Source organism: Lepidochelys olivacea (assembly GCF_965140295.1).
Source record: "Lepidochelys olivacea isolate rLepOli2 genome assembly, chromosome: 4".
Taxonomy (NCBI): domain Eukaryota; kingdom Metazoa; phylum Chordata; order Testudines; family Cheloniidae; genus Lepidochelys; species Lepidochelys olivacea.
In genome coordinates, this window is record NC_140414.1 from 142,425,418 (window position 1) to 142,436,669 (window position 11,252).

Here is an 11,252-nt window from a genome sequence, read left to right on the forward strand (position 1 = left end):
ATGTCAAACTATAGGCCACGCTGTCAGAAATTCGCATGCGCAGTTCTCTCGACCTCAGTTGTTTCTAATACACCCCTTGCAATTGGATTTAGGGATGAGATTGTGTGCCCTGCCCTTGGGAGGAAGGTGAAGCAAAAAGGCCAAAATGGATTCTGGTGTAACACAGGCAGCTCAAGAAGCTGCTCCAAGATTCAGCAACCCTGACTGGGCTGCTTCTGAGCAGCACGACAACCCACTGCGACCCTGCCGCTGTTTGAAAGGGGCCTGGCAAGAGTTACCTACCCTAAGGGAATTATTCCGCTGTTGACCAGGGGGCTTTTAGAGCTTGGGACAGGGCGTTCCACTGAGGACTGTATTGGAATTGCCAGTTATCGCTTTAAGAGAGTGTGTGTGTGTGGGGAGGAGGGGAGAGGGTTTCTGGTCCTGCTTGCAGGCAGGAGGCTGTGTAGGGAAGCATGCAATCAGAGGCAGTCAGCAGCCAACCAGACAGCCTAGAGTATGGCGAGGTGACTTGTGCCTCTGTTTTTAGGGAGGAGCCTGTTTTGTCTCATTCTGATTTTGCGTTCTTGTGCATCATTGCTCTGAATTCTCAGAAACAAAGCACTGTTTTGGTGTAACCTTCCAGCAAGAGAATTTTGTTTTTACCTAACTTCTCTGTGTTTATGCCTTGACAACAACATTTTTGTTCTGTTCGAACAGCAACCCAGCACAACGGAGTCCTGTTCCATGACTCGGGTTCCTGGGTGCTATAATAGGAATACTACTACAATGGCCCAACCAGGAATGAGAATGTGTGTGGTGTGAGGGGAATCCCTCCCTAAGCACCTAATTAGCAGTGTCCAATTGGATGTGTATTTGCCCATATGCGCATGCAATCATTGCCATTGTGCACAGTGTCTCAGTGAATGGGTGTGTGTATGAAGTGTGTGGGGCACAAACATTTGGATGGGCCACATCCTTTTCTGAAGGCCAAACTCTTCCCTTATAGATCCTCAATTCTTTTGCCCTTTTACTGACGTACTTAAACCTCTTTGGAATGCTGTTACTCAAAATCACTGTCCTTCACGCACACCAAGGAGGATGGTGAATAGCTGCTCCATAGTTCAGCTGATGATGATGGAATGAAATATCCACAAAAGGGTGTCACTTCCATTCTCCCAAATGAATGAATTTCACTGGAAATTTTGTTATTGTCACATTCATCTCCATTTTAGGTTACCAGAGAACACGGCTACCTTCTCATGGGTAACAGAACTAGGCACCTCGTTCAGGATTCATTAGTACATATGCAATATCATAGCAGTGATGTAGGCAGGAGGATGGTCCAATGGTTAGGGCACTAGGGCTTAAGAGATCTGGATTCAACTCCCTACTCTGCCACAGACTTCCTGGCAGGTTTGGGCAAGTCATTTAGCCTCTCTGTGGCTCAGTTTCCCATCTGCAAAATAGGGTATGTAAATAGCTCACAGATGTGTTGTGAGGCTAAATCCATTAAAGATAAGGAGGTGCTCAGATTTTATGATAATGGGGTCCCTATAAGCAACTCCAGTAGAGAGACGTTATTTAAAAATAATCAGTACCCTGTTGCAAAAAAAGCAAGATTCTCCCCTTGAAATGGTGGCATGTCTACCTTCCACATGCTCCATACAGAAATGCTATTTCAGAGCACAGCATAATTCTGTATCGATGTCTCGTCATTACGGGCTTGATGCTGAAGCCAGCTGACGTCATGGGAAGACTCCCTATTTATTCAGTTGGTTTCAGATCAGCCCCTGAGCCTTAAGCCACCTTTGTTAAACCATGGTAGTCTGTTGCTGTTTTAGAAGAGGAAATCAGTCCTTAGGAAACTTTAAATCACGAAAAAAGAAAGAAAGGACACATCAGAGCACAGCATAGAAATATATAAACAGTATATTTCTCTTTTTATTTTTATATTTCAAAATACAACAGAGTTCCTTATACAATAAAGGAATGGTTTCCCCCAAGAAGCAACTCTTTTATCAAAAGAAAATCATTCACTGTAATCAACACTAGTTAATATGCATGCGTTTACAATCCTATTTAGCAAGTGCACTATCTATAGGCTCCATCTCTAAATACAAGCCATTTGTGTTTTGCCACTTAAAATATTTATAGACTAGTTCCTAGCCGAGCTGCCAAGGAAACCTTCTGGTCACCAAGTACAGCAATATATTAACTGGCTGCATTCCAAGTGACATGTAGAAAAATAAAACCACCGCTAGCAATCTCCTGGCATGTAACAGATTGAGCTCAGCCGTTTTCCTAGCATTAGCTTGTATGGAAGCAGGATACAGGATTTAAGAATCAGCTCTGAATATCTCAGGGAACAGAGAATTAAAGCTCCTCTGTTTTTATGTTCTGGGTGCTCCATGAAGCTTACCTGTATGCCATTACCCTGTATCTCCCAGAAAGCGGGGGCGGAGGGGATTTGTACTCTGTCATTTCCGTACAGGCTCTTTGCAGGTCCAACACAGGCAAAGAGACTTAGCTGCATAGTATAACCTATAGGGGTGAATACTTTAGGGAAGTAAGAATTAAAGGGCAGATTCTGCCTTACCCACATGGCAAAGTGCCAATCTCCACAGTGGAGATTGAGGAATAAGGTACTACTCCGAGTGGGTACGGGGGAGGGGAAAGGGAGAAGAAAATACAGAACACTATTTGTAACTAGAATATTCTTGAAGATCGCTCTAACCCAAGTTACTCAGTTAAACGTGTGCAATTCTGCTGACATTACACATGCTCAGTCAGCTGATGTGTAGGTAGGTACAACTCAAACCTTCCACCAACCGCCATGCTTGGCGAGTGACATGACGGGCTTGTCTGCTTGCCAGACTCTTGCATTTGGATTTCATTTCTCGCTGTTTGGGTCTCTTTGCCATCTGCCAAGTAGGGTCACAGTTGTGGAAGCGCACCTCAGCCTCAATGGTGAGACCTGGACGCTTAAAGTTAGGCTCCTAACTCTGTGTTTAGGCATCTAACTAGAAGTGACCTGTTTTCAGAGGTTCTGAGCACCCACAAATCTCAGTGCAGTCAAGGGGAGTTGCAGGTGCTCAGCACCTCTGAAAAACTGGGTCACTTATTTAAGTGCCCAAGTATGGAGTTAAGCCCCTAACTTCTGTACTCAGGTTTGCAAGGGTGGGTTGTTGCCAACCAGAATTAGCTCCATGTCCCGAATTCAAGAAGTCTGGGGCTACAAAATATTACACACTGAAATGGATACATTGATAATTGAAAGGTGTATAGAACATTACTGCTCAGACATGTATTTCACTGAAACAGATACACCGCACGATGAAGTTAATAGTTTATACCGAGAGGGCCGTGTCACTCATTGAACATAATTAATCACGCCCTGAAAATGGATCACCTGCAAACCACGGTACTTAATAACCTACTGTACTAGCTCCTGTATGCATTGGATCAGCTACTTCCAGCAAAGCTCACAGACGTCTCATTGCCCTGCTGAACTTGGTAAACCAAGTCCGGAAACAGATAAATCGGATGTTGAACCTGATGTGCAGATTTTCTGTAGGACCCCGGTCATGTAACTAAGGTGAAGGTACTGTCAGCCAGCTTTGCGTGTTGAGAACAGAGTGCCAAGGATTATTAACCTAAAAGATTTTCATTTAATCAATTTTCCTCCTGGCTGCCATCTTGCTCAATCACAAAGCAGACAGCACCATAGCAAGAAAGCAGTGCAACCATGACACAATACAGGAAGTCACTGGGCTTGGTGCATTTCAAGCTTGAAGTCAAGCAGCAGTTACATTTAGAAGTGTATACTAGGCAGGGGGATTTGGTGGCTATCAACACTTGGGCTCTCAGCTCAAGACTAAGTGAAATGAGCTTGATGATCTAGCTTGGTTCACAACAAAAAGAATCAGCATTACAAATGCCACCATAGGCATGTTGGCACAACAGGCAACCTCTGCTCATTGAGCATCCAGGCTTTGGCTCTTATAATGGAAACTGAATTCTCTCACCAGGAGAGGCAGAGACGGGGAGGGAGAGGCAATACATTCCCCAGGACATCATAAATGTTCCATCAAATACAGTTCAGAATCGTACCCAGTTTTCCATGTTCTCACACTTTTCTGTAGAAAAATTATAGATGAATTTTCTTAGCTTGAAGGGCAACCATGCTCATTTGTGAAGAAGCAACAATGCTGGAGATGCCATAAGGATTATGGACACAACACAGTGAAAGAAGAAGGTATTAGAAGATGTCAGGCATTTCTGGAGCCTCTTAAAATATTCTGGCAACCTCCGATATCATCAGCTCTTGACAAAATCCTGGTTGCCAGTTCTTTGCTGTAACACAAGCCAGGCCTGTAGCCACGGGGATGGGACTGGGAGTTCAAGGCAAGTTTTCTTTAAGCAACTTGATATCAAATTGGCAATGCTATGTGCTTTTCACTTCTAACATCCACAGGCCTCCTTGGAAACACACCCAGGAAAATTAGACAATCACATCACTTCAGTATTTTTGGAAGCTCGGGAGATGAAAGAAAGGCCTGCTCTGGTCAAGAACTGCACTAGAAAGCTAAACATCTAAAGAGGTGTGACATACATCAGCACAACAATCATATAACAGAAATGATGAATGATTCATAATTGTCTGAGATGGCATGAGTTGCCGTGCCTATGCCTAGAAGCTAGCTCAGAATTTGTACAGGCCAGCGAAGATTGAGTAGCCTGCTATAGTGACACATTGCCAATGTCTTTGGAATGGAGAGTAGAAGAGTAGATTTTGCCTCTGATGTATGATCCATGGAAGGAATGTGTGATGGTCAACACAAGGAGAAGAAAGAGCAACAATTTAGCAGCAGTAGCTCATGCCATGGTATGGGAAACGGACGTGGCAATTTATTAATTTAAATCATCCCTACTGCTGCCAGCTAGCTTCCAGGTATAAATGCACATTTTAAGAAGTGACCCTCTAACTGTTCTAGGTGACTCTTATCTGTATCTACTCAGACACGTGGAAAGTGAATGCTTAGCAGAAATCTGGAACATGATGGCTGTTCTTGAGGTGAGACCGGTGTATCTTCTCCCAGTGACATTTCTTTCCTCTCTCTTTGAGATGGCAAATTATATATTTGTTCCAATTAACTCTAGATCTACAATCCAATCAGCTTGAACCAAATTCCTGCTTCTCCCAAGATCATGCCGTTGAACTATGTTTTCCTGATGATGGTTTCAATGCCGTGAAATGGAAGGTGCACACCTCTCCAAAAGTTGGCTTAATTTGGTGGTTCAGTTGCAGATGCGTGTTTTAGAAGCTGGGTGCAACAAGCAGATGTTTTTTGTGTGGACCTAATGTGAGATGCAGTGAAGTCAAGGGGAGCAGCACTGGGCTTGTAATGGTCATATTTCAGCATCTTAGTGTATAGTATTTGTTTTTATATTGTATCCCTAATTCATGGGCACTTCATCAGTGACGTGTGTTTCTCACAGTACAGTTAACTGATTTTACCTTGAGATGTTTCACCAAGTAGCGTGTTTGGCCAGAAAGTAGTTTTAAGTTTTCTATGTCACTACCCTGACAGTGACCTGGTGGTATGTAACCAGCTAGCTTTTAACATCCAATAAGGCTTTCAAACTTCGCTACTGCTTGGTGGAGATTTGTGTGTGTTAGTTTCTGAGCACATTGTACCCTGTTCAGCAGCCCGTACAGCACCAGTGTTCTTTAATACACACAACAATCCTCAACATATCCATTTCAATGCGTAACGTATCAACAGCATTTAATCAGCTTTAAAAAGAACTTTCAGACCAGCAGACCTATTTATCAATTAAGATTACATCTCTACCTGATCAGGATGACTTCTAGCTATACCATTAAGTGCCTACAAGCTACAGCCTTTAAAAAAAGTGTATTATATTTCCCAGTACCCTCATAATTTTGGCAGATGTTGGCAACTAATTTAGGTTACAGAAATCCAGTCATTTCACAAGCATTTACTGCCTTCTGACTCCAGCAGAATACAGCATAAGGCCCTCTTAATTAACAGCAATCATCATCTTTTCAGATCCAGTTCTTTGGCAATATTTATACATAACATTGTGCATATCTATCTAAAGAGCTTATAATAAAAGATAACTTTTGGTTATTACATTCTAATGGTCTTAACCTTCACACAGGTATTAAAGTGCAGAAATAGTTCTGTTTATCAAACTCTCTTTTCTTAGTTAGCCTACTTCCTGGAAATGCCTGCTTATGTCAGTAAAAAGAGAAGCAAAAGAACTTTCATTTGTAACAGGAAGGGAAAGGTACTTGTATGAAAATCCTGACCTTTTTTGGTCTGAAATAGGATCATCATTACCAGTATCTTGTGAGCCTTATGTAATTCAAGAGACATTCCGACATAGTCCAGCTTTTCATCTGATACCCACAGATTAGAATGTAGGCCCAGATCCTCAGCTAGCAAAAATAGGAACAGTGCTATTGACCGTTGATGATTTACATCAGTTGATTCCCTGGCCCACAATTTATATAGTGAAAACCCTGAGGGGGGGGGGGGGGATCTAACAGTCATGTTTATGCTAAAAAGAAAATACACGTGAGACTGAAATTACATCACAAACTGTTCCAAAACAACAACTTAACATAAAAGTAGTTAGGGGGCTTATTTTAGCTGTGAGGGTTAAATTACCTCCAATCATGTAACAACTTGTAACAACTTCTATATTTTACATTGCTTAACTCAGCAACATTTGTCACTGCATCTGGATTGCTAATTTCAGAGAGACAGAGAAAAGTAAAGGGCTTTTTTGGTTCTTTCAAGATGAAACTGAGAAAGAGCTCATTTAAAATATTTTACTCCTGCAAGGGCTTTTGTTAAGTGCAACATACATAGTCTGTCAATGCAAAAATGACAGGTTGTGGTATCTCATGTCAGTTTACAAGGCGAACAATGAACCCTATGGTAGCTGTCCTATTGCACATAGTTTTTTAGGGTTTTCTTTTCTGTTTAGCTCTACAGTATTTTAATGCAGTTTGCAGGTATGCTTCTAGGCTTTTCTGTAACTAGATTTTTTTTATATAGGTGTACAGAGAAATCCACCTCCTGTGCAGAGGGTCAACTCAAGACCCACGGACCACTTGCTTTCCATGAGACTGCACAGAGATGAATTTCACCTATTCACTCGAAACAGCTGCTTTGCACACAGCATTCACGCCCCTCTCCCAGCCAGGGGGAGTCCATCCTGTGCTTTAAACCCTCTCTTGCACAGCGTCTGATTTTTCACCGCGTGAGGTCTGCTGCTAGGAGCCCAAACACCGGGAGCCCAGGCACCAGTGACAGAACACAGCCCACGTGTCGTCAGAACGCCCACGCTTTCAACACACCAAAGTATTTAAGGACACCCAGCCTTCTTTTCAGGGGGTCTCATTTCGATGCGTTTCACACTGGGCAGGAGGGACTTTGTTTAAAAAGGGTCAGATGATTGTCTTATTGCAGTTCGTATCTGAGCACGGCTATCAGTACTGTTCTCTTTTTGAGTCACCTCGCCTTTTTTGTGTGGACTGGCCCAGACAACACAGTCTTGTTTGCTGAACATTCACCTCATCTTTAGGGACTTTAATTTGAAACCTCTGCAGTGACTCTAATAAGACCTGATTCCAGGATTAAGAATATTAGTCAATGTGCATAATTTAGTTGCCTTTAATTCTTATCTTCTTGTTCTTGATCATGCAAATAGCGTCAGACCTGTTTGTTAGTTAGCCATGTTTGTTACTACGGCGATGTCTTTTTGGCATGTTAAGACATTCCTAGTGAAAACAAATTAATGGCAATGCCCAAGTTTCATTTATTAAGAGGGCCAAATTTAGGTCATGCCCTTTACAGCGCATCTGCAGGAGTTGAGTAGAACATAAGGTTACATTTTCAAGGTAATACAATGCTGCTTAGATGGCTAATGAAGTAGAGAATCTATTTCCCTGCAATTACTGTGCTAAATGTTTATCCCCGACAGTAACAAATACACCCTTAGGAACAACCTGGTGCTCCTTCACTGGATTGTCAATGAGAAACTTCAAAGAGAAACTGAACACTCTGCTCTCAGTAGTTTTCTTCCAAGCTGTAGGCAATTGCATGATGATGGAATCCCTTTGGGGGTTATTAAAGGTAAACTAATTATTGAATGAGTTATTGAGTTTGGGTTTATAAGCTTGGTTTTAGCATATGAGCTTTCTTCCCCAGTTCCTCTCATTAGTGATGGAGAGATGTGTTTTACACTTCGTAAAGAAAGCCAAATCGCCAATGTATTCTCTCCGATAAATCTCACCACCAATTATTGTGCAAACAATTTGCTTGAAACAACACACTTTTCTGCACTAATCTACTGTCTGTTTGCATTTATTGTAATGTGATCCTAATTTTTGCTTTTTAAAATCTATCTTCATTGCTCCACTTTCTTTTCTTGTAAAGTTTGCCCCTAGCTGCACTACAGATCAACGCGGAATTCGCTAAAGGATAGCTTGTTTCACAGTACTTCAAGTATAGAAAAACTGACCACAATACCAGCTAAATTAAATAAACCAAAAGATAAAATAGATAGCAGGAGAGTCAGAATTCATACAGAAATATAATGTAATATCTGGGGGTGGGGGAAAACGGGAGGTAGCTACAAAACTGAAACAGTGAAGTGACAAACAGAAATATTGATTAGGAAACAACCAACGTTCACTACCTACTGTACATTAAAATTAAATGGAAAATTCGCATGTCGGAACGCATTCAGACAGGGTGATGCAGGTCACAAAAGCCAAAGGACTAGAGGAAAATGAAGGAATGTTTGAACTTAGCAGTATGTTTAAAAATAATAATCAGTAATTGGGTTAATGCAGTTTGACACACAATGGCTTTGAATAAGAAAAAAGAAGCACTGAAGCAAAGAACAAATGTATGTCAACACAGTACAGGTAACACTGATTGCACAAGAACACTTTCAATATCTTGAAAGAATATGCCTATATATCCAATATATGTATAATATATATGCAAAATATATACACAAATCTAAATTATGTATGTATATATGTACACATAGGCAGTTCTGTACATATGTATATGCAAACATTAATGCACATGACTGATTTTTGCCACATTTCAGCATCCAGGTGAATTTGGGCACAACCAAGAAGCTTGCTGCTGTACAGACCTACAATTCTATATTTGATTACTGAGAAGTAACAGTGTAAAATAGCTTCAACTAATTCCCAAGCAGCTTAGACCCAGCTGTAATTACATCAGCATCACGAAGTGAATCCAACCTCTAAACATTTCTGGTACATATGAAGAAATTAAACAACACACAATCTACAGCTTTAGAAGAATCAGCACAACCATATTCTTTTGCTTCCCAGCCCATCCACTAATCAATAACTTGACGAGATCACTACACGTCTCCCCTGACATAGGGCTATCCTTTTGGAAGATGAACTGGAGATATAGGTAATTGCATTAAAGCTCCAAATTATTCCGTAATTCTGTAAAGCAAGGGTTGATTACTGTCCTTACATATCAATAGTGTTCTGGGAAAAGGGACACAGTGTATAAAAAAGGGATCCCCCTTAAAAAAGGGCATGTGAGGGAACCCTAGCACAGTACAATCCAACAAGAGAAACACATTGATCTGTGGGATTTCAAGTTTTAGGATGTAGAAGGTAACATTTCCATAAAGCCGGCTTGCCTCAAAACTCAGAAGATGACTGCCCTCTCAGTCAAAGACTGTTTTGATCTGAAACTTGAATGGCCTATTGGTCTTCAACCATGTATCTCCAAGTGCCAGACTAGAGCAGAAAGAAAGTCCTGGAGGTTCTAAACAAAAGAGAACTTCAGATAAATAATTCTACATCTCAGCAAGGCTGCCATTTCCTTTTGATTTGAAAAGCGGTTCGCTGTTCTGAGAGCAGAGATTCATTTTTAGTGCTCCGCGTCCATAGCATCTAGGTATTTTGCTTCAATGATCCTAGGAAGCAGGTTATACCTACGAGTGAACAACAGAGATAATTAGATACAGGCTACTGCTGCAATAAGGGTTATGTTCATCCTTTTCCAGGCTCTTCGGAGCTGGGCATGTCTGGGGCAATTCATACAACTTGCTGATTTACATCAGGTTTGTCAAGCTGGAGTGAAAACACAGCCATGTTTGCTCACATCGCTGGAATCTCTGAAACAGCTGTTATTCAAAAATCACAAAGCAGGACCCAAAACATTATGAGACTGGCTTAAAAGAGGATGACATTTTAAAGAAAAGAATACATTTGGGTTCCTTTTACTCTTAAAAGGACCCAAATAAACAAAAGTAAGCTAAGATTCTCAGACTCTCAATGCCTCCAAGAGCTGGGGCTTTAAGAAAACACACCAAATATTGCTTGTGAGAGCTAGCACCACTGCTTTTACATTCACTTGTCTTTTGCTACTGCCCACTCCACTGCGTTCGACATGTCTTGTCCCTAAGGTGTCTTTGGGGGAGGGTTTGCCTTATTTCAGGTTACAACCAGGACCCCATTCTGCTGGGCACGGTACAGATTGGGGCCTCTGGAATCTACTTAATAATGATATTTCCTTTGAGTGAAACAAACACTAAGTGGCACCGCAGTCAACATTAAAAAGCTTTCTCCTTCATCTATGCTACTGGACATTTGTAGATTAATCCTCTGCTTCCTTAACAGCACAGGAAGTTACTTTTCAGCTATTTAAATAATAAAGACAACAATTTAATAAGCCTGGTTTAGATTTAGAGCTCCTCAATAGGTAGCCAGGAAAGGAGGAAATTTCAAATCTCACTAACTGCAGTGCAATGCCCTAAACTCCTCAAATTGATCGGACATGAGATAAACACTGAAAAATGAAAACATCCTGGAAAACACAAACTGTGTTTGATCTAAATTCAATTCACGTTGTGAAACACAAATGATTGTGCGAAGAAGAAAAGGGATACTTAAAATACTCTCCTACCCATGGGGATTACAGTGCCAGAGAAGTCATGTTTAGTCAGCAGCATCCATGCTTCCCCAAAGCTCTGACCCCTGCTGAGAATTGTGAGAGCTTTAGGAGAGATCACATTTTCTCTGAATGGTATATTCCGTTACAGCCAGGGTAGAGTCTCCCAAAGTAATTACTCCTATGACAACCAGTTCTTGTTTCTCTGCCCTCTTCTCCCCACTAGAGTCCAGGGAGCCAGACACCCCCACCCCTTCTCCCCAGAGCCCAACTGTG

The 11,252-nt window shown here is 41.5% G+C and overlaps 1 protein-coding gene across 1 annotated transcript in view; it reads right to left on the reverse strand.

Moving 5' to 3' along the window:
- Window positions 1–1,984: 1,984 nt before the first annotated feature.
- The window catches only part of SLC4A11 (solute carrier family 4 member 11), a 160,570-nt gene continuing 151,302 nt past the window's right edge, over window positions 1,985–11,252 (reverse strand). Inside the window, exon 20 of the mRNA XM_084626793.1 lies at window positions 1,985–10,017. Coding sequence (XP_084482919.1) covers window positions 9,954–10,017 — 64 coding nt within the window. The 3' untranslated portion in view covers window positions 1,985–9,953. The remainder of the gene's footprint in view (window positions 10,018–11,252) is intronic.